At 44.7% G+C, this 26,125-nt stretch overlaps 7 protein-coding genes and 1 non-coding gene across 13 annotated transcripts; 2 read left to right on the top strand and 6 right to left on the bottom strand.

The window, feature by feature from the left end:
• Positions 1-304: 304 nt before the first annotated feature.
• LOC115683904 (shewanella-like protein phosphatase 1) lies at positions 305-4,295 on the top strand. 2 transcript variants are annotated; one of them, XM_030608553.2, is made up of 10 exons: positions 305-649; positions 1,246-1,346; positions 1,498-1,611; positions 1,833-2,045; positions 2,332-2,467; positions 2,580-2,755; positions 3,025-3,113; positions 3,236-3,305; positions 3,470-3,576; positions 3,989-4,295. In XM_030608553.2, the coding sequence occupies exons 1-9, from the start codon at positions 427-429 to the stop codon at positions 3,554-3,556; spliced, it is 1,209 nt and encodes a 402-aa protein (XP_030464413.1). In that variant the 5' UTR covers positions 305-426; the 3' UTR covers positions 3,557-3,576; positions 3,989-4,295. The 2 variants fall into 2 exon arrangements, with proteins under 2 accessions (XP_030464413.1, XP_030464414.1); XM_030608554.2 differs by having other exon boundaries at positions 3,955-4,295.
• Positions 4,296-4,462: 167 nt separating this feature from the next.
• On the bottom strand, positions 4,463-5,378 carry LOC115683906 (uncharacterized). The gene is made up of 2 exons (XM_030608555.2): positions 5,243-5,378; positions 4,463-5,172 (listed from the first exon to the last, which is right to left on the bottom strand). The coding sequence occupies exons 1-2, from the start codon at positions 5,283-5,285 to the stop codon at positions 4,697-4,699; spliced, it is 519 nt and encodes a 172-aa protein (XP_030464415.1). The 5' UTR covers positions 5,286-5,378; the 3' UTR covers positions 4,463-4,696.
• Positions 5,379-5,432: 54 nt separating this feature from the next.
• On the bottom strand, positions 5,433-5,503 carry TRNAG-GCC (transfer RNA glycine (anticodon GCC)). Its single transcript has one exon. It is a non-coding gene; the product is annotated as a tRNA-Gly (tRNA).
• A 519-nt stretch (positions 5,504-6,022) lies between these two features.
• Positions 6,023-8,358, bottom strand: LOC115683836 (uncharacterized). 4 transcript variants are annotated; one of them, XR_008816156.1, is made up of 3 exons: positions 7,198-8,358; positions 6,417-6,546; positions 6,182-6,322 (listed from the first exon to the last, which is right to left on the bottom strand). XR_008816156.1 is itself a non-coding variant. In XM_030608471.2 (2 exons), exons 1-2 carry the CDS (start codon positions 7,897-7,899, stop codon positions 6,107-6,109), a joined length of 918 nt encoding a protein of 305 aa, XP_030464331.1. In that variant the 5' UTR covers positions 7,900-8,299; the 3' UTR covers positions 6,023-6,106. The 4 variants fall into 4 exon arrangements, 1 of the variants encoding a protein (XP_030464331.1); XR_008816158.1 differs by having other exon boundaries at positions 6,191-6,322; positions 6,456-6,546; XR_008816157.1 differs by having other exon boundaries at positions 6,194-6,322; positions 6,452-6,546.
• Positions 8,359-8,738: 380 nt separating this feature from the next.
• LOC115683835 (UDP-glycosyltransferase 87A1-like) lies at positions 8,739-11,474 on the bottom strand. 2 transcript variants are annotated; one of them, XM_056309861.1, is made up of 3 exons: positions 10,764-11,474; positions 9,325-10,214; positions 8,739-9,039 (listed from the first exon to the last, which is right to left on the bottom strand). In XM_056309861.1, the coding sequence occupies exons 1-2, from the start codon at positions 11,263-11,265 to the stop codon at positions 9,334-9,336; spliced, it is 1,383 nt and encodes a 460-aa protein (XP_056165836.1). In that variant the 5' UTR covers positions 11,266-11,474; the 3' UTR covers positions 8,739-9,039; positions 9,325-9,333. The 2 variants fall into 2 exon arrangements, with proteins under 2 accessions (XP_056165836.1, XP_030464330.1); XM_030608470.2 differs by lacking the exon at positions 8,739-9,039 and having other exon boundaries at positions 9,112-10,214.
• Positions 11,475-11,599: 125 nt separating this feature from the next.
• LOC115683833 (UDP-glycosyltransferase 87A1-like) lies at positions 11,600-14,683 on the bottom strand. Its single transcript, XM_030608469.2, has 2 exons — positions 14,095-14,683; positions 11,600-12,614 (listed from the first exon to the last, which is right to left on the bottom strand). Exons 1-2 carry the CDS (start codon positions 14,606-14,608, stop codon positions 11,707-11,709), a joined length of 1,422 nt encoding a protein of 473 aa, XP_030464329.1. The 5' UTR covers positions 14,609-14,683; the 3' UTR covers positions 11,600-11,706.
• A 2,882-nt stretch (positions 14,684-17,565) lies between these two features.
• Positions 17,566-21,581, top strand: LOC115683913 (ferric reduction oxidase 7, chloroplastic-like). Its single transcript, XM_030608565.2, has 9 exons — positions 17,566-18,024; positions 18,104-18,203; positions 18,282-18,473; positions 18,619-18,853; positions 19,103-19,430; positions 19,511-19,778; positions 20,047-20,302; positions 20,391-20,802; positions 21,288-21,581. Exons 1-9 carry the CDS (start codon positions 17,799-17,801, stop codon positions 21,455-21,457), a joined length of 2,187 nt encoding a protein of 728 aa, XP_030464425.1. The 5' UTR covers positions 17,566-17,798; the 3' UTR covers positions 21,458-21,581.
• Positions 21,582-22,158: 577 nt separating this feature from the next.
• LOC115683915 (LOB domain-containing protein 12-like) lies at positions 22,159-23,389 on the bottom strand. Its single transcript, XM_030608566.2, has 2 exons — positions 22,915-23,389; positions 22,159-22,542 (listed from the first exon to the last, which is right to left on the bottom strand). Exons 1-2 carry the CDS (start codon positions 23,077-23,079, stop codon positions 22,225-22,227), a joined length of 483 nt encoding a protein of 160 aa, XP_030464426.1. The 5' UTR covers positions 23,080-23,389; the 3' UTR covers positions 22,159-22,224.
• Positions 23,390-26,125: the final 2,736 nt, after the last annotated feature.

Genomic DNA, 26,125 nt, shown 5'->3' with positions numbered 1-26,125 from the left:
ACGAAGTTTTTTAATCATTCCGAAAAAGAATATAGAAAAGGAATAAAAATTCCTACGAAAATATAAACCGAAAGGAAAGGAGAAAACGGAAAGAGAAAAGAGAGAGAGAGACGAAGTAGATACTCAAAAAATCACTAGGAAGATCCGAATACATACGCAAAGTACAGTGTAGCCGCAATAGAGAACAAGAAAAACAAACGAAAGATCCAAATGAAGACGCGAATACATATAGACGCAAAATTACACGGCCAGAAACTCTCGTCCCGAATCACTGGTGGCCATAAAAACCAGAAACGAAACTAAAAAACTAAAAAGGGAAAAAGAAGGGTGCCTTCAGTTTCTCTCTCCTCCCGTGTCTCTGATATGATGATAGGCGCCTTCATAGTTCATTATCCGAGGCCAAAGGAACAAGGATAAGCAACAACAATGGCTTCCCTCTGTCTTAATTTGCTGCCCTCGCCACACTCTCGCAGGCTAACAGAAGCTTCCTCTGCTTCGTCTTCTTCTCCTCCCCCTTCTCCTTCTTGTTCAGCTACACCAAAAAGTAGCAACAGCAACAGCATCAGCAGCATTGGAAGCTTGAAGCCCATTGTGGTAAAGGGGAATCCCCCCACTTTCGTATCTGCTCCTGGTCGTCGTATCGTTGCCGGTTCGTTCTTTTCACCCTCCAACCCTTTTACTCAGTATTCTTTATCCGGGCGACATCTACTAGGCCTCGTTATACGGTTGGACTCAATTCAGCTTCAAAGGCTCGTTGCTTTTGTTATTTCTGAATCCCATTAGCTTCCTGTTGTTGTCATGATTGGCAGCTGAATTGTGAGTACGGCTTCCTTTAGGCTTTAGTATAGTCATTGTTGACTTTTCCTTTTTGCATCAATTCGAACGAGTATTATACGTGTACTCACTCCGCACACTACTATTCAACTTTGTTTAGCTTTTGGCGTGCATTAATGGGTGAAGTGCACCATCTGTCCACTCAATTTGTTCTTCCGAGCTGTTTTCAAACTTGGGAGACAGGAGTTTTGCTTATAAGGTGATTAGCTGGGGTAATACAGATAGGTTTAAAGTTGATTTTGCCTCACTTGATTGATCCTTCCACCTATTTTAAGGGACACACCAGTTATAATGGACCTGTTCTGAGGAAAGCTGATATATGAATTGTGACGGGATTTATATTTCAACCGTGTAACCTAAAAGAAGACCCTGCGCTTTAAGTTTAAGTTATATCTCTGTCTGTTTATGTAGTTGGGGATCTACATGGCGATCTTGAAAAGGCGAGACGTGCATTTCAGATGGCTGGTGTCTTGAGTTCCGATGGTCAAGACATATGGACTGGTAAAGAAACGGTATGCCTTATTCTAATAGATTCTGTGAATATGAACTAAAGAGATTTGATCTAGCGATTCATCGTGATTCAGTTTAATAGCTGATTCATGAGAAGGCTTTCGATACGAGCTTTTAATTATCTGATAAATCAACATTTGGCCCATGCTTTAGGTTTTGGTTCAGCTGGGAGACATACTTGATCGAGGAGATGACGAAATAGCCATCTTATCCTTGTTGCGTTCCATGGATAAACAGGCACAAGAAGAAGGTGGAGCCGTTTTTCAGGTTTGTGTTGCTGAAAATGGAAGCACTTTCAGGCACTTCTCAGAAACAACACACTTCGCCATGTTTTAGTGTGCATCTGCCCATAGTGATATCATCACATTACATGCATCCTTAAAATCCTGAAAACTGTCCAGATATTTGCAGATCACTAATAAAAATATGCCAGACATCATATATTCTTCTCGACAGTCCTGTATTTTGATGTTTGCTAATTATCTTAGATCAATGGGAATCACGAGACCATGAATGTAGAAGGAGACTTCAGATATGTTGAAACTGGCGCATTCGAAGAGTGTGCAGGCTTCCTGGACTATTTGGTTAGCTATGGATATGAATGGGAAGAAGCTTTTCCTTGTTGGGTTGCTGAGTCTGAAAAGTGGAGGCAAGACCAGAAGACATCTCAAAATTATTGGGACTCATGGAATTTAGTGAAGGTAGTGATATTTTTTTGACTGAAACAATGCTTTGCAACTTTGGAAAGTAAAACTGCTTAATGACATCTATACTAAAGACCTCCGATCAAGACATATTAACTTTAAAGAAGATATGTATTAAGCTTTAAATACCATCTCTAGAGCTTGCTCTATTGCCTAAGGCATCACAAGTTTTGCTGAAGTTATCAACGGCCAATATCTTTCTAGAAGTTCTTGGTATTGTACTTTTGGCCTTTGTTATTGTGATATTTGGATTTATGCACGGTTATATGGAAATTTAGGACAGAGGCAGAAGGGGGTTATTGCCAGATCAGTCTTACTGCGACCTGGCGGTCCATTGGCATGTGAGTTGGCACGGCATGCTGTTGTTCTCAGGGTCAACGATTGGGTCTTTTGTCATGGTGGCCTCCTTCCTCACCATGGTAAAGACTTTCTACTCTTGAATAAAGTCTAGTGGAATTTCTCCATATCATGTCCAGATTGTTGCTGCAATTTAGCCTGGGATGCCTGACGGAAGTGTTGGTGTTTTGCTAGTTGCCTATGGTATTGAAAGGATGAACTTTCAAGTATCTAACTGGATGAGAGGTCTCTCTGAAAGTGATCTTGGTCCTCAACTCCCTTTCATTGCCACGCGGGGATATGATAGTGTTGTCTGGAGCCGCTTGTACTCGAGAGATGTATCAGATCTTGACGATTATCAAATCAGTCAGGCAAGAGCTTATAACAGCTTCAAATTCTTCATCTTACTAATCATCTGGTTTGGGAAATTGTTCTATTCTTGTTTATCTTTCAACCATACACGGAAACACAATGAGTATGGTTTCAAAGCAGGAAGTTCTTTTCTGACGATTGTTTTGGTTTCTGCTTTTCATGTAAACTCAAGCGGCCTCTTGATCGTTCCTCTATCATGAATTTCTGTATGGTTTGTGAATACTTGTAAACTTTTATGCTAACAAAAGGCAACAATGTGATTCCCCAGATACAATCTATTCTTGAAGAGACTTTGCAAGCTGTGGATGCCAAGGCAATGGTAGTGGGGCATACTCCTCAAACTGCTGGAGTAAATTGGTAAGAGACTATACAGCTTGCCCGTGAAGTGCGAAACACCTGTCTCAAACATTTTCAGTTTTGCTTTGTTGAATATTAAGTAATTTTGTACTCTTTGATATCCTGTCGGGTATGAATCGCAGTAAATACAACCGTAGCATATGGAGGATTGATGTTGGGATGTCAAGCGGAGTTCTTAATTCAAGACCTGAGGTAAAGTGGTCTTTCTACAGTGTTTAAAAGGTCCTTCGCGGCAGATTAAATTTGCACTTGAATTTTGCCTAATGGTGCACGTTCCTCCTCGAGAGATTCAGTTTCAGTCGAGGCAAAGGAGAAGCGACACTGATGGGATTTGCTTCTTAACTCCTGTTCTTCAGGTTCTGGAGATTGTGGATGGGAAAGCAAGAGCGATAAAGGGAAGAAGGGACATGCTTAGTGAGCTTCATGTGGTAGACTACACATAGACAAGCAGTGTAGCAACAGGGTATGACACCGAGAGCTCTGTTCTTCACTCTGTTATTGGCTTTCCCAGAGCAGTTTTTCGGAATTGACATGGCGTATGGTGTTTCCATCATGAGCGTATATGCATAGTGGAACTTGGTGCAAGTGTTTAATAAATAGGCAACAGCTTTGTCTGCTAAATCCTCAATGCTAGGCAAAAACTACAAAAACAAGTCTGCATCAATAAAATGTGAAGCGCCTGGAGGTTACGGATCCTCCACCTACAGGAGTACTATTTCAGTGTCTTCTTCATCTTCATCTTCATCTTCATTTCACTTGGAGCCTTCTTCTCGACCATTTTAGAAGCAATGTTATTGGTTTCTGTTTTTTCTCCCATGCATAACCAAACTTTCTTTCCCAGGAGCTTATTCAGCCTACAATCGACACTGATTCAGGTGATGAGCTTGATGGTGGTAGCAAGAATCTGACTCGAATCGTACTGAATTCGTATTCCTCACCACCAACAGTCACACGCTCTTCAGTGAGTTATATGGCAACACAATTGCAGTATTCAATGCCGAAGCCGGTTTCACACACAGAGATGAATCATATTCTTTGGTGGTGGATATTTACGACAAGAGCAGCTCTCATAGGGTGATCTTGTTTAATGTAAGTAATGATTCTTCAGGACAAATTTTTCTACTGAGCGGGAAGAACTATCCCGTGTGCATTCAATATATGGAGGATTGTCTGGGCGTAATACACATAGAAATTTGTAAATTGGAATATGTAATGCTAACAAATCTCAGTACTTACAATACTAGAGGAGGCACTTGCATGCTCTATGGAGCAGCAAATGTTCCAGAAAAAACAAGAAAAGAAGCCATTTAAGTGAGAGGTGGAACGATCTCTCTCAATCGAGCCATGAATTAGGCTAAAACTCGAATGTGCACTCCGGTTCATTCAAGAACAGTATGTTCGACAGTACTATGGAAATGAATGCTGAATGGAGAAAAACCTTGCGCTGTCCATCCAATCTCATGGTCTCTCGGGCAATTCCTCAAACAACTTTTGGGCATTCAGCCGCGCATCAAATCACTAATCACTCGAGACAAGAATATATCCTAACCTCCATAGCACATACGGAATTCCCCTTACTTCCGTCAATCGGAGGCGTGCGGTGGCTGCCGGAGCCTCTGGAGACGCTCGATCCACTGATCCTCGGGCACGCTCTGGGCCCAATCGGGAGCCAGTCCACCAAACGACACCCCGCGCATGGCTTCCATCACTCTCGTGGCGGCGTGAGGCGTCAGCGGCGCATTCCTCCGGGTCTCATCGTCCCTGAACGCTCTGCGCATCGCTGCATCATAAGCCTCCCTCGCTCTCTCTTCTTCCTCTTCCTCCGCTACCTCCTCCTCGTCGTCGTCGGCCTCATCTTCTTCGCTGCTTTTCAGCTCGAAGCTGTCGTTCACGCTGAGCGACGACACCCCGTTGTCCACGCAGTAGCCGTTGGGGAGACGCTGTGGGAGATCGGCGGAGGAGTCCGATTCGGAACTGGCGTCATCGACGGCGGAGATCGGCTGGTAATACTCCGCGGGCTCGTCGGGATTCGAGTCCGTGTCGCTTCCGGGGCCGTTGTCTGCAAATCGAGAGACGATGAATGAAGGAACTCAAAATTAGGAAAAGAGAGCGACGATCGAAAACAGTACCATCCATATTATGATCGGGAGATGAAAAGGGCACGGCGTTCATGGCGTTTTGAGTTGTTGGAGATCTGCGGGGTTGCTCTTTGCCGTCGTGCACCGGGGGGGAGTTCGCAACGCAGACGAATGACCGAAGGGTCTCCTCGCCCCGTAAAATGCAACGGAAGCGACGACGGACGAGGACATAAAAAGAAAATGCACCAGCCGGGAATCGAACCCGGGTCTGTACCGTGGCAGGGTACTATTCTACCACTAGACCACTGGTGCTTTTGGCTGAAAGTTTACCGTTACAAAAAATTTTCATTGAATACGAATTTGGGACTGACCCTGAAAGCATGTAGGCACTAGAATCTCTCCGTTGGAGACTCGCTCGCATTATTTCAAGCTTAGATCCTAGGGGTTGTGCCCGACCTCTATTTTACCCCACTAATGATCAAACAATCAGACTTCTCCATTGTGTTTTAAGTCTTGCACGGAGTGCAAGTCACCGTATCAGTGTGTTGGGTCGTTGTCCTCTAAGACCTGCTCACGTGAGTTACCAAAACGTCTCGCTGAAAAGAGAGCAGGGAAGAGTAACATTTCCGGTACGAATCAAACGTAAGGTCTACTTTCCAAAATCTCAACAGAAACAAGGTATGTGCAATGGAGTTACTCAACAACATTAATCGCAAGTATCAAATGCTCATGCTGATATTACGAGAACAACAATAGCACAGTCACCTCTTGCTAAACTAGGGGCCGAATCTGCTCTCTTTTTCTCGACCTCAATCCACACAGGCACTGTACTTATCCTTCTCTCTGTTCAATGGGAAAAGGCAGCGGTAGTACGATGCTACTGGAAAAACAATGTTAACCATTCGCTTCTAGTTTTCAAGTGACTGCATCGTTATCTCTGCGGTTGTTAAGCTCTTGGAAGAAGCCTTTTGAGGCTTCGTATGTAGACCAGCATATTGCGGCAGCAGGAGCATGGAAAAGCATTCGCGGAATCCATCCTCTCACGAGCCCTCTGTATCCGTCCTTCTTCACTATCGACTCAATAACATCTCCGATTGAAGTGGACTTGAACCGGTCACAACCGCAGACGCCCTACCCCACATGAAAGCCGTTACAAAGATTAGAATTTGGCCACAAACCGCAACTCAGACGCACTTAAAACAACTCATCAACCGGGCATGTTTACCAATAAAAGCACAGCAATAGCAAACAGCATGTTACCCACTGAACACAGAAGCAGGGAAAGATCAGCACATATCCGCGCTCACTGTTGGTGCAGATTAAAATCTAGGCCTTCGGCTACAATGACCAAACGACTGAAAACAAAGGGAACGTGCGTTTAGAAAGACTGGCCTAAGTGCATAATTTGTGATGCTAAAATACCGTGAACTTTATGTAGTGCAAAAATAGGTGCTCCTGCTGATTGCTCAGCAAAGGTAGAATCAAGCAACACCCAACTTCTTTCTCGAGAGGGTTGACAACAAGATACATGGTTTAGCAATACTTAGCTCCTACCAAGCTCAAGGCTGAGATGCTGGACATGGGAGGATAATTATATCATGTGTCTGTTGCATGCAGTATTCATATTAACACCACACGATCATGGTTGGAGCCAGACACAAAGGACAGTAAAGAAGAACAATCTGAGTGCTAAACACTGTAGCAGCAGGAGCCCCGTAATCTATCCGACAGTCTGAGAATGACAGTAAGAGTGTCTTAGTAATTTAAGCAAATAGTTTCGAATCATTAACAAAGTAGTATGTGCTTTGAAATAGAACTTTCGAGATAAATATTTTCGCAGGTGTCTTCTGTGTTACGACTGTTCTACTATCTCTCGGGCAAACAAACGAGAATATATCCTTCTGAAATTTGACAATCTCGACCCCATTCGTATCGGAAGGTTAAGAACCGCATTCAACTATCTGGTAAATATATGAATAAAATTCTTTTCGTGTATCATGCTGTACCTGACATTGCAATTGAGTCTTGACCACATCGAGCGGAGTGGTGACGGCCGCCGCTGCCGCCCCGGCAGCCGCGCCAGCAGTGGCATGAACCACCCACCGCTCATCATTCGCATTCTCTGGAGAGACCTCCGTCAAAGCCCTTTTCGCCGCCTCATACGTCGCGAAATACACGGCGGTGAACGGAGCATTCATGACCACCGTGGTCCTATACGAGGCATAGAAAGCCCTGACGCCTTCCTCCTTCAGAACCCTCCTCACGCAATCCCACACCCCTTTATAAGGACTGTCCCTCAACTGCAGCCTCTGCTTCACCATGTCCATCGGCGTGAGGACCGCGTCGCTCGCCACCGTCGCGCACACTCCGGAAACGGCGTGGGCGGCCGAGCTGCGCGGGTCACCGCCGGAGAAGAACTTCTTGCAGACTTCGTAGACGGAGAAGTAGACGGCATGAGCGGGGCCGGCGCCGAGGCCCATGGCGGCTATGCCCCTGTAGAGGCCCATCGGACCGTCCGACTTCAAAATGGATCGGAGCGAGCGTGCTACTCCGACGGGAACGGATTTGGCGGGGCGAGAGCCCATGGCTTGCATTTGCGTCTTGACGGTGTCGACAGGGAACATGGCCATATGCTCGACGGAGCCGGCGATGGAACCGGCGATCATGAATTGCCAGAAGCGGAGGCCGTCGTGGGCGGATGTCTCCATTTCGGAGCGATAATCAGGCGGCGGAGGGAGAGAGCATAGAGGCGTCTGTTGTGGCCATAGAGATCGCGAGGTGGGTCATGGAAGAAACGAAGCAGTAACGTCGCCGACTTGGGAGGACGATAACATTTCTAGTTCTTTCCCCAAAACAGAGCATAAAACATCACCTCGTGACCAGGAATGACACCGAATCTTAGAATAGTCACAAAGTTTGAGAAAGATCCTTATCCTCATCTTTAACCTGGAATTGCCAAGAATAAGGATCTTTCAATCACATCTTTATTGCAGCCAAAAGGATCCTGGTCGTTTTCTCCTCGTTACTGACTGCCAAGTAACTCCTCCCGTCCTCCCTCGAGACCTAAAAATGGTTCGGACTTTTTTGATAAAGATAAGATGCCAAAAGGAAAGAGAGTCGAGTTTGATTTGTTGATGGCATCCTCATTGAGTTAGATTTCGGCCTGTGTTGTCGCATCAGCACGACACTTGTCACAGGAGTCGGTATCCACACGGACTGGGGCATACAGGGTACTCATTATTGCTACACCGCTCACATACCTTTCTAGTCTTTTGACTAAAGAGAAATCGACTTTCAATCCCGACTAAAACTTGGCCACAAACTCCGTCCCGTTTACTAGTTCAAGTTGTATTATCATCGTCTTCTAGACTGAACACGTGCATTTTCCTGGGAACTTCTTCCCGCGAGTTCCCGCGCCAATTGTCTTCCTCTTCAACCGATGCAACTCTTATCAGCGAAGCTTTAGAGTTGTCAGGATGTAATATCTTTCTTCATAAGAGACAAACGAAATGAACTAGCTAACCCTGCTTCCAGGGGTAAACAAGGACCGGATTTAGTTTTTGCTTTTTCATGAAATTGTGCCCCAAACTAGTCCACACTCCCAGCAGCCTACATCGTGGTTTTAGCTGCTATTCAGAGTAAAAACTTGCAATTGCTATGCGTGCGCTCTCGCATGTTTTGTACTTGTAAACTCCAACTTACACTTCAGAGTCTTTACTTCTGGAGGCAAGCATCGAAATCTTGGACAAAAAGCAAATAAGTCGTACTCATCTGGACTTCCCGGCATATTCAAGAACGCTAGAGCTTCGTGTTGCTTATTAGGATGGTGCTGAACCCAGTGAAGGAACCTGGGCAGGTGTTTTATCATAGAAAATCATTTAGTTTGGTGAAAGCAAAATCCACCACCTTATGACAGTAAGTAGTTTAGAATGCAATGTCTAGCTCGATTGAAAAGGTAATGGATAAACGTACAATGTACATAAAAAGCTGTAATCTGTCAATTCCAATGAGTTAGGGATGGACACTCATTCCAGTTATCTTCATATGCATGGGAAAACTACTTGCCAGGATAGAGCTGCTCCTCGCTCTAACAATTAGAATAGTTTCCATTCACCTGAGAACATACGAGATACCTTTTATGATTACCGGCTATTGCCCTGTGATATATGTCGGATGAAAGCATCAAGGTTCCTGTTAGATGATCCTCCTTCTGTAATTGCTCTCTGACAAATTTCTTCAAGTTCTGTTGCTCTTTTCCTGATTTCTTTTCCCTTGCTGCTTTCAAGATCCATAAATCGCTGCACAAGCTCTCGAATCTTTCCCCTTGTCAAAAGTTCATCAGCATCCGCTTGGTTCTTCACCCTCCACCCTGTCTTCCAATCTTCAACTATTTGCTTGCTATTGGAAGGTTGATCTAGAAATATTGGAAAAGTGAGCATTGGGACGCCAGCAAATACAGCCTCGAGTGTTGAATTCCACCCACAATGCGTCCAGAACCCTCCCACAGAAGGATGGCACAACACCCTCAACTGATCACACCAAGGCACGACAAATCCTCTCTCCCCACATTTTGGGTTTAACCTCGAAGTCTCTCCACGGGCCACTAATAAGTAGCCAATACCGCTCTCGTTCATCGCAGCCACTATTTCATCCATTTGGTCCATTGAAACTGACAGGAAACTTCCCAATGAGATGTACAAGACTGATCTTTCGGGTTGGGAGTCCAGCCAACTTAGATGGTCAGGAACATTATCAGATCTTGTTAAATGGTTGCTGCTAATGTCTAAAAACGGTATTGTTGGACCAACAGGCAAGATGGGGAAAGAGAACTCTGCTTCTAAAGCATCCATGACTCGAGGTTCAAGCTCATACAGAGAAGTAAATAACAGATATTGTGCTTTTGACACCTGCGAAACACATTCCACAGCTCGCTCTAGGACTCGTGGATCGGCCCTAGTGGGGAGATCCACCACACTCGTGGGAGAAATCCCTGGAATGTATTCCACGCGCTGCGCTCCATGCTCTAGCACATCAGTAGGTAGAATCATTTAAGTTACAGTTGAAAAATGAATACTCACTGAATCAATTGTATATGGCACGCAATATGCAAGATTCTAAAGCTCAAAGCCTTTATTTAAGCTGGTTAAAAATCGAGAGAACTCAAAAGGGAAAGCTTGCTTGTTTCGCTAAAGGCTTTGTGTTTCGGTAGTATGTTGCAACAAAGAGAAATATCAGAGATACCAAAAAGAAACCAATTTTAGGTGGTTGACTTGACTCATTTAGACAATTCGAAAAATTAAAACAAACCAATTTTAGTGAACTTCTTCAAGATATGTAGGATTATCAATTCAACACATCATCAGGACAAACGAATATAATCCAACAATAACCCTTTTTTCCTGCATATGCATAAGCCTTTTACACTTTCCAGTGACACTGAAGTCTGAACGGACAAAAACATTGCATGCACAGTGAGAAAATATCTTATTGCTCTCTGCTCTGTGTCCCCTGTTGACCACCCCGATTCCATTGTTTAAGAGATATCAGCGCTATTTGGTGAGCATCGACTCACCAGACAAATTCACCGGAAAATGACTGTTTTGCAGGATCGAGTCAAAATGATGGAACATGGAAAACACGGAAGCAGACATGGTCCAGAGCGAGGCTACCGGTATATTCCTGCGATTACCCACACCGACTCCCCAGAGCAGCTCGACGTCAGCCAAGAACGCGGTCACGGGAGGATGAAGCCGGTCCAGGAGCTGCTCAAATGGAGCTTCCATCTTCGTCATGACGGCTTCGTAGAAGCCAGGGAAATCGGCTGCTTTGAGCCGCTCGGAGGGCACAACGTTGGGGATGGTGGCGAAGCGGATGTTATTGGGCTTAGGGTGGGAGCCGATGAAGCCTAGCCACTCTTCCGTGACAACGAAGGTGATGATAAGGGGAGGGTGTTGCCTGCTTCTGGAGGAAACTAGGATCTTACAGAGGTTCATCATGGGATTGACGTGGCCTCTCCCAGGAAAAGGCATCGCCACTATGTGGCATGGCTGACGTTGAAGCTCATCCGCATCCATGTCCAAGAAAAGGAAAGAAAGGAAGAAAGAGCTTTGGTGTGTTGAAGGAGCTGTGGAAGAAGAAGGGTTTTCTCACTAAAGCGATCTATAATGACCAGAGCATAAGGGATATGGTGTCCCATTACCAACTTTTTTTTATGGTCAAGCATTGCCAAACTTTATTTTTTTGACCGAAAGAAGCATTACCAACTTGATACAGCAAATTATTGACATTTTTAAAATCGAAAGCAGTCACCACGGGGCACCTATGTTGCACTAGAGGCCAAAAGAGTCCCTCTCATTGTTTGCGACTCGGTGAGTCTGCCACTTATCTTCATTTTTTGGTTCTTTCAAGTGCCGAAGAGAAAGGAGAGGGAGCAGTGTTTGATTGAACAAAATGAAATGGTTGTTCGGAAATACAAAGCAAACTCAACCCCACCATATCGAATCCCGCAATCGGATTCATTCGGCCCTTGAAATATCACTGATGAAGGCATCCAAATTCCGATCCGACGATCCGTCTTTGGCAACCGCCCGTCTACATGCCTCTCTCAGCTCTCTAGCTCTCTTCCTCATTTCTCTCCCCTCGTCACTTTCCACATCCATCAGCTTTCTCACGAGCCGTGCAATTTCTTGCCGGGTGACCAAATTCTCATTGCCCCCGCCGCCGCCGCCGCCGCCTTCTTCTTCTTCCTTCTTAACCCTCAACCCGATCTTCCAGTCCTCCGTGATCTGCTTGCTGTTGGGGACTTGGTCCCAGAATATGGGGCACGTCAGCATGGGGACCCCAGCGTAGATGGCTTCCAGCGTGGAATTCCACCCACTGTGGGTCCAGAACCCGCCTACCGAAGGGTGGCACAACACCTTCAGCTGCTCGCACCAGGGCACCACCAGGCCCATGTCCTCCTCGCATGCTTTCCCGATCAGTGACGTTTCCCCGCGCGCCACCCACAGGAACCGCACTCCGCTGTCCCGCACCCCGGCCACCATCTCCTCCATCTGAACCTTGGAGACCGAGAGGAAGCTCCCGAGAGAGATGTACAGGACCGACCCTCTGGGCTGAGAGTCGAGCCATCGGAGATAAGCCGCGTCTCCGTCTCCGTCCCCGTCGAAGAAGGGGATGGTGGGGCCGACGCAATAGACGGGCGCAGATAGTTGAGATTGAGATTGAGATTGGAGGGCGTCCAGGACAGGGAATTCGAGCTCGTAGAAGGAGGTGGAGAGGAAGTAGTCGGCCTTGGAGGCCCAGGCGATGCATTCCAGTGCTCCGCCCAACACCTGGCGCCCATTTCCGTGGAAGATGGTAGGAAGATCTGCGAGGCGGGTCTTGGCGACTCCTGGAATGTAGTCCACTTCCTCTTCTCCTCGCTCTGCCAACACACAAACAAAGAGAGAAAACGGGCGAATCCAATTACTGGTTTCCCATTCAAGAATTAAGAAAAAGTGACCTCTATCCTGCGTATAGCTTCTGTTTCAACGCACTTCACTTTCGGTACGAGGTTACTATGAGCTATACTCGTTAAACGATTTTGTGGGTTTCCTCAGAAAACTAAATTGGATCATCTTGTTTCTGCACTAGTCCTCAAACTCTTCCGTGGTATCAAATCTTTTAACTTCGATTGATATTGGCACCCATAACATAACGTATCCTTTTGTCGCTATCAGCAACTTGTATCAATTTGGTGAAAGAGAGCGAAATGGAAGACTCGATCGCAACGTCTAACAACCCAAAGTTGTTTCGATCCAGATTGTTCCGGCCGTTACAATCGGATGATTGAGAAGCAAAAGACGGCAAACATTCTCTCTTCAATCACTTATCCCCGTCATTTTTGCCTCTCGATTAAATGTTCTTCCTCCATCGACGAATCTAGACCACAATCATCGGGCTAAAGCTGTGGACTCGAGCACCAGAGGAGGATACAGCACGTAGTTTGGTGGCCGAGTCCTCCGGAGCACAAGTTGGTGGAACATTTAAGCTCGCAATTATGGAGGGAAAGCGATCTTCCCGGGCCTCTACATGGCCATAGAAATCAATCCAAGAAGAATGGTGAGGAGATTTCGTTTTCCTGGGCCATGGACAACAGATCAGTCGAAACAACCAATTGCATGAGCGATAGCCCACCGTCAATTTAGAAGATTACCCTTTTGCACAGAACTAATCTCTGTATAATCACACCATATACGCGCATTGAAAGGCAATTCTTCTCTAATTAACCTGGGTTGTGTCAAGGCTGACGCGGGTGCTCGAAAGCACCACATATTAATCATGATAACGGAAAAAATTACCCAAAAAAGTTTTAATTATTGTACGAATGTCAATTAAGTCATGAAATTTTTAATTTGATTAATTGAATCTTAAATTTTTTGACGACTTACTAATATAGTCATTTTGATCAATTTTGACATGACATTGTTGACGATGACGTCAGCCAACCCCGATGTCGATAATTTTTTTAATTTTTTTAAAATTTTTCTGAATTTTTTGTACGTTATCGCTTGCGGTCGGCGAGGTCGCAAAGGCCTCTCCCAAAATCCGGTGAGAGTCTGCAAGCCCTCGGCAGCCGCAATGAAAAAAAATTAGAAAAGAAAAAAATCATTTTCAAAAAAAGTTAGAAATTCTTTTTTATAAATTATATACATCAACGTCTATCATGCCAGCAGAATGACTCACGTCTATAGTACCAATTTCAGGTCAAATTGACAGGAATAATTGCACTGACAAATCGTAGGACTGAATTAATATGTTTTGGACCTTTTTTTGGTAACACGTGGACGCATGAATTAATCACATTAGCTAAGGCACTAAGATCATTGGCATCCAACATACGTTTCTCCGATATCAATGCGCACCTGACAAGTCAACCGGAAAATGGCCCTTCTGCTTCAGCATCTCGAAATGATGGAACACCGCAAACACCGAGATCGACATAGTCCAAAGCGTAGCCACCGGGATGTTCCTCCGCTTGCCGACCCGCACCGCCCACAGCATGTACGTGTCCGCCACGATAGCCTCCACCGGGAGCTCCAGCCTGTCCAGCAGCTGCTCCACCGGAGCTTCCAGCCTCGTGAACACGGCTTCGAGGAAGGCAGGGAAGTTCTTGGCTCGATGGAGCTCCGACGGTATGACGTTGGGGACGGCGGCGAAGCGAACGTTAGCCGGCTTCGGCTCGGGGCCGATGAAGCCGAGCCACTCCTCCGTGACGACGAAGGTGATGAGGATGTCGGGCTTCTTGGAGGCCAAGAGCTTGCAGAGGTTCATCATGGGGTTGATGTGGCCTCGGCCGGGGTAAGGCAAGGCCACGACGTGGCAGACCGAGGTGGGTTTCGATCCCATGGCAACTGGATCCTGGTCGAAGAGCGTCATAGGAAGTGAAGAAAGCTGCTTCGACTTGCACCTTACGCTTACAGAGCTGTGCTGTCAAGTACGTATGGTGGTAGCTGGTAGGAAGGAGGGTATTATAACTCCACATGGAGGTTAGGGCAGGGTACCGCCGGAGCGACAAATGACGGAAAAGCCCGCTGCGAGGGGAGAAAATTGCATAGAGTCCGCGTCATGTCGTGCTTTGTCACGGGTTCATCATCCATTCGTTTCTACGTATACATACGATTTCCATTATGAAGGAGGGGCAAAACAAGTTAAAAGAATGTTTAAACCTTCATTATCGCCTTCGACAACTATTTAATAGACTTCGATTTGGTTCGACACTTTTAAATAGTGAGTTGACCGTCAAGATCACCTTTCGTGTTGCGAACCATTTGGGTGATCATCCATGTAACTTTGCCTGAAAATGAAAATCATCCCTCTACCCTTCTTTTTTTTAAAAAAAAAAAAATCTGGCGTAAGTCTTTCAATTAAATTTGATTGATTGAGTGTTGAGTTGACCCGTTTGAAAACACATATCACGTTTTACATTGCATCTATAATGTAAGTCCGGCCATGTCATCAATTTACAAACAAAGAAAATCAATATAAAGAGTTTATGCAAGGCACAGTAATCATTGCGTCTCATGGACTTATGTAGTATTGAAATCGACATGCGATACGACACGAGACGCAACGCGACACGTCGTTTAAAAAAAAAAATTTCGACACGTCAGAATACGTTGTATATTAAATATATATTTTTATATATAATAAATTAATATTTTTAAATTTGATTTAAATCCACAAATAAATAAATAATAACAAAAAGCCTATAATTTACTTCTTGTCTTGGAAAATTAAGTAATAAAAAAAACGATGGCGCGCCGGGAGGGAGAGGAGGAGCTGTCTGCAAGAGGGGTTCTTGGTCCGTGAAATGGAGGAGGGTGGTGGTGGGTTCAGGGTTTGAGGGTGGGGATTCGGTGGTTTGGAGCTTGGAGGATGCGAAGGAAGAAGATGAGAAATGGTGAAAGAAGTAGATGCAATCGGTGTTTCTCTTCAAGGCCTTCTCCTCTCGGCGGACGTTGTTGGTTCAAGCGAAGAAGAGAAATCGCGAATCGAGAGGGGGAGAGAGAACATAGTGCAAGTGAAGGCACTGTGAAGATAAGAACGGAAGACTAGGGTTTTCTTTCACCCTTTTCTTTTTTTCTTTTTTTAATTTTTTATAAATTTACATTTTAACCTCTAATTTTTTGAAAATTTATAAAATTGACTAGGGGTGAGCGGTTCCCGATCCGATTCGGTCCAACTAAAGAATCGGGAACCGGACCGGGAGGACCGGTTCTCAGTTTCTAGGATCGAGGATCGGACCGGCTAGTCTTAGGACCGTGGACCAGACTGGACCTAGTCCACACTCCGATCCGGTCCGGTTCAAATGGGACCAATCACTTATTGATAGAAGGCAAGAGAGAATTGGGGAAATTAGATTAATCTTTCTTTTTTTTTTTCAAAAATTTTAAAAAGTAAGTAAATAAATATATACAAAAGAAAAATATATATTTATCGGTTTGGTCCGGTTCCCACCCTAGAACCGGGAACCAGACCGCCTGGAAACCGGTTCCACTTTTAGGAACCGGGAACCGGATCGATATCCCCGAGAACCGAACCAAATAGGTTGGTTCGATCCCGGTTTGGGCGATCCATTTTGCTCATCCCTAAAATTGACCCCGTGTGTGTCGAAATCGGTTGTCATTCCGGACTCGCGTGTCGGCAACGTGTCTGGCGTGTTGACCGTGTGTCGAATTTTCAACACCTGTTAACCGCGTGTCGGACATGTGTCGCGTGGACACATGTCGCGTGTCAGACATTGACAAGTCGACCTCTTGAACATGTCCGTGCTACATAATCGTGGACCCAAGACCACCTTCCAATGGCTGCTTGAGTAGGGCGACCGCAACAAGTGGGAGCCGCGCCGCTCTTAGATCCAAATTCAAGAGTCTGCGACCGTGGGGCCGTGAGGGCAACCACGACACGGTGGTCGCCATTGCTTGGGCTCCTCGACCATCCCACGTCCCAAATTCTGTCATTCGAATGGTGTAGGGCCAAATGACGAGCCATCGCGAAAACAACAAAGGATAATGACAGAAATAATACTTGAATTTTGGCCTAATGTGTAATTTGATCCCTGAACTTTTAATTTGTTCAATATAATCGCTAAACTTTAACTTAATGTTCAATGTGGTTCTTAAACTTTTAATTTATTCAATTTAATCCCTGAACTATATGAAAATGTTCAATGTACTAAGTTCAGGGATCAAATTGAACATGTACCAAAAGTTCAGGGATAACATCGAACAAATTAAAAGTTCAAGGATCATATTACACATTGAGTTAAAGTTCAGGGACTATATTGAACAAATTAAAAATTCTAAAATAATATTACATATTAAATTAAAATTCATGGATTATTCGCGTCATTTTTCCAAACAAGAATATCCACGATTTTGGATGAAGATGGGTCGATTTTGGCCTTCTCAGGGATTGAACGCGTGTTGTTATTGTTGCCAGCTAAATGTCCGGCCGGGACGACCATAAAGAGACACGTGAGTTGGGGTTCTGTCGTGGAGAAATTACTTTGACTATTCACCAGAATGTCTGGTTTGCTTCGCTGAGCGGGACGGAGAGAGACCATTATTAAATAAAATACCAACGGCGAGACACGAGTTAATAATGGTGGTAGAAGCAGATCATCTCGGGCAGAGACCATTCGCCTGGTTGAATATCAACACGCGGGCCTAAAAGCTATAACCGGGCCTTTTAGCCCCTCGCATCGCAATGGACCGTCAGAGATCGAGACGGTGACGGCCCGTGTGACTCCCGAAACCAACCACTTTTCAATTCCTCTGTTTTTCTGTTGCCGGGGAGGACTGCACTTGCACTTGCACTTGCAGAGAAGGACCTCCTCCTCAACCGTCTAGCGTGCGTCGGCAATGAGAGGAAGATTAGATGAGCGGAGAGTCGTTTAGTTAGTTGTGGCCTGTTTTGAACTTCGGGTAGGGGGCAGGGGGGAAAAGACTCGAGCTTCGGAAGCAGCAGCCGCCCCCGGGCTTTTAATCTCCGCCCGCCATGCCTCCCCTGCTCCTCCTCCACCCCTTCCCTCCTGCCGTCTCCCTCCCTTCCCTTCCCTTCCGCCATGGCCGTCCACGATGGTGGGTCCGAGCCCCTTCTTCTCCCCAGCGGCCACCCCAACAGACCCGCCACGCTCGCCAAGTCCCTCGCCAGGGGGGCCCTCAAGCTCGCCATGTGGGCCCTCTTCCTCGCCTGGGTCGCCATGTTCTTCGTCATCCCCACCGAGTTCGGCACCGACTTCTACTCCGACTGGGAGGACGCCACCAGCGGCACTCTCTTCGGGACCCAAGGTTCGCTTCCCCCACTTCCGTTTCTGTGGCGAGTATCCACTTTCTAGTGCTCGCCGGTGACTGTGTCCCTGTGGTTCAGGGAGCGTTTTGCTGCTGTACAGTGCGCCTATACTGTTGATAGCTGTTCTTGCCGTGCCTTACCTTCTCCTTTCTGGAGGACAAGACGACGTTCCCGCTGAGTATGTGCTTCTTCTTTTGCTGTGGATAGATTGCTCCAGTGGTCTGTCGGAGTCTAATATCAACTGTTCGAAATGTAGAAAGAAGAGTCCTGGCCTCCGTCTTGGGACATTCCCGGTGTTGGTGGACGGCGTGTTCGGGGTTGTGACGGCCGCCGAGTTCATTGGCATAGCCACGTTCGTCGCGTTTGTGCTCTGGGCCGTTTATTGGTACACCGTGGTGAACTTCGAAATTTTGCCTAGTTATGGCGATCTGACCTCTTTGGAAAAGAGGTACGCGTGTGTGCTTTTGCTTCCTTTGCTATCCGAATTTGAGGCATTGCAATATTGTGAGCCTATAAGATAACGTTTGTGCTCTGTTCATGTCTACCATCAACAGCTGACTACTGTAGTAACTTCAGTTACTGTCTTCCTTCAGGGTTCAGATGTTGCAAATGTCAGCATACATCTTCGGTTTGACTGCCTTGACGTGCTTGGCATTTTTATTTCTCCCAGTTGCCAGGGGATCAATTCTTCTTCGCCTGATTGGCATCCCTTTCGAGCATGCTACCAGATATCATGTATGGTTGGGGAATCTCACCATGTTCCTGCTCACTATGCATGGACTCTGCTACTTTATCGTTTGGTTTATTCGAGGCATCGTATTAGTAAGTGTAAGTTCCTACTCTATCTTAGCTTGCACTTGGATGAATAGATTATTTCGCTCGTACATGTGCTGCTGCGGCAGCAGAGATGTGGTTATGCTTGCCATTTACGGAACATTTCAATCTGAATGGCATTAAGCAAATGACTCACAAGTTGATATGCCATTGTAATGTGACTATATCACTTACCCAAAGTGGGTGGAACCTGGAGAAAGCTCTTGCCGCATGACGTAATCGTATCTATACGTATGTCTACAGATAATAGAGTGGAAAAGCGATGGCGGTGCAAACTTCGCAGGCATAATCTGCTATTGTTTTGGATTTACAATGTGGGTGACCACGCTTCCTCCAGTAAGAAAGAGATTTTTTGAGCTCTTCTTCTACACTCATCAACTCTACATACTGTTCGTAATCTTCTTCGCTCTGCACGTTGGTGACACGTATGTCAGCAAAGCAGCAGGAGGAATTTTCCTGTTCCTGCTTGACCGGTTTCTAAGATTCTGCCAGTCTCGAAGGAATGTTGATGTAATTTCTGCAACATCCTTTCCATGTGGATCAGTGAGCTTGGTCATATCCAAACCCAAGAGTATGATACTTCTCCTGCGATTCTTTAACTGGGTAGAGCACTTCTCTTTACTGTAAGTAATTCTCCATGTGATATTGCAGATCTGCACTACAATGCTCTTGGTTTCATCTTCCTGCAAGTGCAAGAAATATCTCGGCTCCAATGGCATCCCTTTAGTGTTTCATCGAGTCCTCTTGATGGCAGCCATCATCTTTCAGTTCTGATAAAGTCCGTTGGTGAATGGACGGGAAAGCTCAGAGAAAGTGTATCTGACCTACTGGTTTCTCAAACGCAGTTGTATGAACCCAATGCTAGCATTGTGGCTTCCGTGGAGGGACCTTACGGGCATGAATCTCCATACCACTTGATGTGAGTCCCTTTCGATTACTTTGACATGTACAATAGCGACACTAGTTATTTGTTACAATTAGTCTAGTCAGTGCAATTCAAACACATTCCATGGCATTCAATATAGAGCATTCAACTCAATCTCCTTTACATTGCTATCATGGAACAATTTGTCTTCAAATCTTAGCTTGTAATTTGTTTGATAGGCTTGGTGTAAGTCACTTACAAGTAAGAATCCTCTCGTCAGATGTTTTAGGGGAGGACTAAGTCTGCCTTATTGTTCCCCCAGGTATAAAAAGCTTATTCTGGTAGCAGGAGGCAGTGGGATATCCCCATTCTTGGCAATTTTGAGTGATGTTCTTCATCGCATTAGAGATGATAAACCTTGTCTTCCAAGAGACATTTTGATCATCTGGGCAGTAAAAAGATCGAACGAGATTTCTCTTCTTTCGACCATCGACATGGATTCTATTTGTCCGTCTTCCTCGGATAAAGTTAATGTCGACATCCAAGTGTATGTCACTCGAGAATCAGAACCTTCATTGGTAGGTTAAGCTGCTGTTTCTTTTCTACTACTTGCATTTTTTCTTCTGTGAGTCTGTAGTTTGAGGCTTTGGCCATTGCTCACTGCAGGAAGAGGGTAAAATTGAGAAGGCTGCATCCTTGAATACAAGATCAAGAGGAGGAAGCATGTCAGTTTTGGTTGGTACAGGAAGTAAAATATGGTCTGGAGCTTATGTTATCGTTTCCATTCTTGGCTTCCTGATAACCTTGGGTTTGTTAGACGTGTGCTACTTAAACCCATATAGCATCTCTAAATGGTGGTATAGAGGGATTTTGTTTCTGGGGTGCATGGTTGTTAGTGTCATAATCTTTGGGGGTGGTGTTATCTACTTCTGGCATCGCTCTGAAAATGTGACTCCAGCTGGGGAGGAAGACGGGGAAGAGAGTGAAAGGATTGGCTATATGGTGGATCAAGAAACAGCACGAAACAAGCTTCGTGAAAATACTAATGTGTTCTATGGTCACAGACCAGACTTCAAAGGTAAAAATTCTCCTCTTGACAATCTTAGTTTCATCTTATTGTTTTGATGATGATAAGTCCATAAATGCTACTAGAGCTATAAAATCATTTCCTAGATATTGGTAGAGAGCTTAATGGGCACTTTTGAGTTCATCTTGCCATTTGGTGGGGGTACATATTTACGAATATATAGATGGGGGGAGAACAAAACAAACAATACTTAAAAAAAGATCGAGTTCACGAGTTGTTGGTGGCACTTTTCATGTCTTCATGTCTAATAAAGTAAATGACTTGGGTTTTCTTATTTCAGATACCAATGTATATCGGGCCACCGCAATGGCCTTCCTGCTTGTCATAGAAATTTTAGATTGAACCTAATGTCGTCTAATTCCTAATCATCATACAGGATAATGCTAGTTCAGATTTTGCTAGTCATTGCTTACTGATTTAGTGATTTATGATCTTATGTTGATACTGGTGGTGACACTTTGAAACTTTGTATGCAGAAATTTTTGGATTGGTTTCGGATTCCTGGGGTTGTGTGGATGTTGGTGTAATTGTGTGCGGTCCGCAAACTCTTCAATCCAGTGTTGCAAAAGAAATCAGGTCACGGGATTTAAGCAGGAAGGGCAATAGCCCTGTTTTCCATTTTAACAGCCATAGCTTTGATTTGTAGCCTTCACCATGAGATCGTATGAATTTATAACTCGACAGTAACTGTATCGGTATGGGAGTTTTAATTACAGGTCCCATAGATGTCCAATAAGAAGCTTATTCTTGATTGGCAGCATCTTAATTTATACCTCGCTCTATACATGATGCTGCAATTTGCTGAGTTTAACATTGTCTGGATTCTAGTTCCATTTTTGTCTAACTGCTGCCTCACGTTATAAAAAGACTATCAAGACGTAAACTATTTCTGTCTGAACTTACTTCTTGACAGTGTAAGATAACTACCCAGAGGAGGACTTGAAAGACCACTTCATCTTCCATCTTCGCTCGATGACACGGTACGGATTGGTAAGAGAATTGTGTAAGGTGTTTATCAGTCTCTAATTGCGCAATCGTACCTCCAATGGATTCATCGACTTAGAGACGAAACTTGGCCCTTTCATTTGCCAGAGGGAGCGCAAAACACATGAACACACACACACACACACACACACCTGGGCCTCGGACTTGGACCGCTGGACATCCCTTCTCTGCAGTTGCGTATTATCAAGTCCCACATAAGGGGCCTTCTGTACATAATCATGTACGTATGCGCATACACTTATACCCTTTTAGAGAGTACAAGTTCACGTAATACTAGTTTAGACTTTCGGATTGGGATTTTAAATAATATGTATCCTTCGCGAGAAGACTTTAAGAGGAAAGTTATGACTGTAAAACAAGTGGAACTTGTCATTCTAATAACCACAAGAGAAGTTAAGTCGAAAAGGACTATCTCGTAAGAGGATCCTCCATTACAGTGGCAGATAAATTAGAAGCAACGGCAATGTAGTGCGAGATACTGTTGAAGTCGTCCCCAGCCATGAGAAAAGACATCTCACTCTCTTGTTCTGCAAGATGGGGTTTTTGGTGCATTTGCATCGTAAGGACTTCTGCTTGGGCCGCTGCAAGCTGAAGCTGCAATTGGGATAGTTGATTCTGCAAGTAAGATATCGTGCCTGCGCACCCATATACCGGGTCTCTCACCCTTGCATTCGCCTCGTACACTAAACTACTCACCGCGTCTCCTCTCTGATTCACCGGAAGTTCCTGCAAAAGTAAGACACTAATAGCCTCAGATATTGAATTGCTCTGAAGGATCTGAAACTGCCCTATGAAAGCGACCGAAGCCATCTTGATTGATCTTATTAACCATATATATCGACGCATTTTTATCCCTGAACGTCACAGATTCTATAGTCCATCATTGTTGTGTCAATACATCTGGAAAAAAATTAGTGCACCACAAGCGCTAGTTCATGGCTGTACCTGAAGGCCAAAAGTACAGCTGCACTTACTGAACACGGATCAATCGACCTAGAAATAGGTAACTACTTCGGATCACACACACTCAGAAGGTGGGTGTGCTTACTGATTGCTGCACATCCACACAGAGTGAGAGAGAGAAAGAGAGAGAGAGACCTGCAACATTTTGCTGATATTACTGGCACCAAAGACCTTATGAACAATGGCAAACTTATGAGGGTCGTGGGGTGGGAAATACGGAGCGAAGATGCAATCCTTGGAGCAGCGGCGTCTCAACAGCTTGCACGAAGCGCACGGCGAAGATCCTGACGATCCTCCCATAATTCCCTTTTCCCCAGTTTGTGAGTATTACGAAAACACTTGCTCCTTTTGATGTTGAGGAAGAAGCCAGACACTCAGCATATGCAGCAGCACATCATTGCAAGCTTTAGAGTTGGAAGACAAAAGAGTATGTGAGAATGCCCCGTTTATACTAGAGCGAAGGTGACAAGTGTGGACGTGCTTAGCCTAGCCCGATGATGCACATGTCTTGTTTTGAAATCTAAACACCATCATAATTACTCGATTAGAAAACGAACTAGCTCTAGATCACAGACGGAGACTAGGATATTCCCTGCCAAGTCGTTTAATTGCTTTTGTTTATTTTTTGTTTTGAGACATAAGCAACGGGATGGAGAGGGTTGACCACCGCCTAGGCGCGTGATGGGTTGGCAATCTCGATCCCTGCAGTTGTGTAGTTCCCACGTTCTTCTTTGACTCTCTCTCTCCACATCTATTTAATGATTAATTTAATTGATCTGTCTTTCGGGTATAAGAAAGAAAACAACCCCTTTTTTCAATTGATTAACCTAACTTTCTATTTCTCAAAAATGGCTAATTTCCTAATATCGGGAAAAGTACCAAAAAAAAAAAGTCATAAACCTATTGCATTGGTACATATTCAGTCCTAAACTTTTCATTTGGACCAATTTAGTCTTAAACCTTTTTACATTGGTATCCCTTAAATCCATCTAACCAATTTAGATCGAAAATTGCTGACATGGGCTCCGGCCGTCCTACGTGGCATAGTCGGTAGATGACTGCCATTGACGTGGATATTTTTAATAAAATTTCCCTTTTTTTTCTTTTTTTTTCCTTTTTTTCCTTTCTTCCCTTTGGCTTATGGCCGGTACTCGGCCATGGCCAGCAACCGGCAAAGCCGGCGAGTGTGGCTGCAAGGGTCAAGTCCTCACCTGTGGCCAGGCCATGGCCAAGTACTAGCCACATGGAAAGGAAAGAGAAGAGAAGGAAAAAAAGAAAGAAAGGAGAAAACGGAAAAGAAAAGGGGAAAAAATTTATAAAAATTATTACTAAATTCAAAAAAATCATTAAGATATTATTAAAAATATCAACGTCGAAGCCGGCTGTCCACCAGCCATGCATATAGGATGGCTGGTGTCCACATCAGTGATTTTCTATCTAAATTGGCCGGATGGACTGAATTGGTACTAATGTGAAAATGTTTAGGACTAAATTGGTCCAATAAAAGGTTTATGACTAAATCCATTCCTTGTTTAGGTTTACTTTCGATTTCAAGTTTACATAGAACTCTCTTCAAGTCTCTAATCATGAAACCACGACCTTACATATTGTGACATCTCTAATTAGGTCCAACGTGAATGCTCGCTAATGGCCGGCGAACCTTCTCGTGAAAATCTCTCTCTCTCTCTCTCTCTCTCTCTCTAAGCATCGTGAGTTGGTTCTCTTGCGTGCTAAAGTTCTGCAGATGAGCCATGCATCACATCACTAATCTTACGGTCTATGAGTTACGGGAAGCCTTGTGCTCGTGCATACTCCATCTAACTTATAAAATAGTCTATATTTTATGGTATCATTCAAGTAATAACTTGCTCTCTTAACAATAGTAGCATAATGATTGATTGTGCAGAATAATGTGAATGAGTGCACGCTCGTCTTATGAAACGAGGTCATGAGTTTGTGTTTGATTACAAGACAGCCTGGTGATTGGACTGCTGAGGTGACCCGGTTAAAGCAAGTTCTGAGGGCGAAGGTTTCCAAACGTGCTTATTGACAACTCCAGTGTGCATTGACAGAGAGGACGAGTTGTTCTTTGAATACTACCGGTCGGCGGTCATCCACCTCCCTATTCTTTCCAAAGTGCGAAGCTTACCACTGGTGAGAAAGAAAACGTAGGAAGCTTATCATGCACAGCCATAATCCATTCACTTTATGAAGCTAACTCTGCGAATATTGGGAAGAACCACAAGGATTGATGCCTCCACTTAACTACTTCTTTTCATCGCAATATCTCCAGCAGTACCTGAACTAAGCAGTCCATTGCTGGTTCTAGTACAGATGACTCTATCTTCATGGGAAACACTAGGTTGAATGGTACCGCAGAGAGAGCTGCTTGGATAGCTACTGTATCCTCTGATCCGGCATGAGGGTAGAACCGTTCAAAGCATGCAAATCACAGCAGAAACTTCAGCATTTGCGGGCAGATTAGAGCCACACAAACACCCTACTACGGGGTATTTGTTCAGCTAAGACAACATGCGGATGCCGACTGTTGTGCCACAAAGAATTAGAATTACCACCATTGCCAATGATGTGTTTCACAATAGGTAGGATCTGATCTGCATTTAACGAGCCAAATACTACCTTTACCGAGACACCGTCATCCCAGTCGTTGTACCACGTTGCGTATCAAACCTAATTGAGTGAGCATGAAAGTCGTAGCATGAACCACAAAATCATCGACAAGAGCAGGTTAATGAGAACGAAGTTTCGACGCAGCACGCGAGACATTCTTGCTTCTTTGCTTTGGCTATTGCCTTCGTACGAGGGCCGCTGTTGTCCTCCGAGGAACATGACGTGCACGAGTCATGCCCTGACTGCACCGCCTTGGTCCTGGATGACGGCTCACGGGAATCTTTGCTTTTTCTTAGCATTTGATGTACGACTCTTCTTTAACACGATGAAGACACATTACATCTTCAAAAGCGTGAACATACGAGCATTTAACCTCATGTGCGATGAGTAACTTTTTCCTTATAAGATAAAAACCAATAGGCGGCCTTAAGATTTTCGTAACCAGTGTTCTTCCAAATCATGTGAGAAATTAAGCTTTTATGCTCAATCCTTGAGATCGAACAATCTTTTGGGACTACGGTAGAAACACAATACGTGGTAATTATCCAGTATTTGTGACATAGTAGAACGGTCATGCCTAGTGTAGATTAGTTACGCGCTCAAAAGAGCCGATTTAGAGGGAAATGACCCGATTGTTAAAAGTGACACCTTGTCGAGTTTTCCTACCAAATGTTTAGACCACAGCATCCATCTCTAGTAGATTTTTAGTCATAGT

This window comes from Syzygium oleosum, unplaced genomic scaffold (genome assembly GCF_021117445.2).
Source record: "Syzygium oleosum isolate NSW1041296 unplaced genomic scaffold, Sole_v2.1 Sole_v2.03, whole genome shotgun sequence".
Lineage (NCBI taxonomy): Eukaryota > Viridiplantae > Streptophyta > Magnoliopsida > Myrtales > Myrtaceae > Syzygium > Syzygium oleosum.
Note: the sequence above shows the minus strand (reverse complement) of the source record. Positions and strands in the feature narration are given on the sequence as shown.

What these genes read in the sequence shown, in the direction of transcription:
- LOC115683915 (XM_030608566.2), bottom strand. Translation starts at nt 23,079, where the DNA reads ATGGGAGGATCGTCAGGATCTTCGCCGTGCGCTTCGTGCAAGCTGTTG. An exon ending in ATATCAGCAAAATGTTGCAG is followed by an intron (nt 22,543 to 22,914) that starts GTCTCTCTCTCT and finishes TTACTTTTGCAG; the next exon opens with GAACTTCCGGTGAATCAGAG.
- LOC115683835 (XM_056309861.1), bottom strand. Translation starts at nt 11,265, where the DNA reads ATGGATGCGGATGAGCTTCAACGTCAGCCATGCCACATAGTGGCGATG. An exon ending in TTTTCCGGTGAATTTGTCTG is followed by an intron (nt 10,215 to 10,763) that starts GTGAGTCGATGC and finishes CTGATGTGCTAG; the next exon opens with AGCATGGAGCGCAGCGCGTG.
- LOC115683906 (XM_030608555.2), bottom strand. Translation starts at nt 5,285, where the DNA reads ATGAACGCCGTGCCCTTTTCATCTCCCGATCATAATATGGATG. An exon ending in TCCCGATCATAATATGGATG is followed by an intron (nt 5,173 to 5,242) that starts GTACTGTTTTCG and finishes CTCGATTTGCAG; the next exon opens with ACAACGGCCCCGGAAGCGAC.
- LOC115683836 (XM_030608471.2), bottom strand. Translation starts at nt 7,899, where the DNA reads ATGGAGACATCCGCCCACGACGGCCTCCGCTTCTGGCAATTCATGATC. An exon ending in AGACTCAATTGCAATGTCAG is followed by an intron (nt 6,323 to 7,197) that starts GTACAGCATGAT and finishes CATGTGGGGTAG; the next exon opens with GGCGTCTGCGGTTGTGACCG.
- LOC115683904 (XM_030608553.2), top strand. Translation starts at nt 427, where the DNA reads ATGGCTTCCCTCTGTCTTAATTTGCTGCCCTCGCCACACTCTCGCAGG. An exon ending in TGGTCGTCGTATCGTTGCCG is followed by an intron (nt 650 to 1,245) that starts GTTCGTTCTTTT and finishes CTGTTTATGTAG; the next exon opens with TTGGGGATCTACATGGCGAT. An exon ending in ACTCATGGAATTTAGTGAAG is followed by an intron (nt 2,046 to 2,331) that starts GTAGTGATATTT and finishes AATTTAGGACAG; the next exon opens with AGGCAGAAGGGGGTTATTGC.
- LOC115683833 (XM_030608469.2), bottom strand. Translation starts at nt 14,608, where the DNA reads ATGACGCTCTTCGACCAGGATCCAGTTGCCATGGGATCGAAACCCACC. An exon ending in TTTTCCGGTTGACTTGTCAG is followed by an intron (nt 12,615 to 14,094) that starts GTGCGCATTGAT and finishes GTGTGTTGGCAG; the next exon opens with AGCGAGGAGAAGAGGAAGTG.
- LOC115683913 (XM_030608565.2), top strand. Translation starts at nt 17,799, where the DNA reads ATGGCCGTCCACGATGGTGGGTCCGAGCCCCTTCTTCTCCCCAGCGGC. An exon ending in GAATCTCCATACCACTTGAT is followed by an intron (nt 19,779 to 20,046) that starts GTGAGTCCCTTT and finishes TTGTTCCCCCAG; the next exon opens with GTATAAAAAGCTTATTCTGG. An exon ending in GAGAATCAGAACCTTCATTG is followed by an intron (nt 20,303 to 20,390) that starts GTAGGTTAAGCT and finishes TGCTCACTGCAG; the next exon opens with GAAGAGGGTAAAATTGAGAA.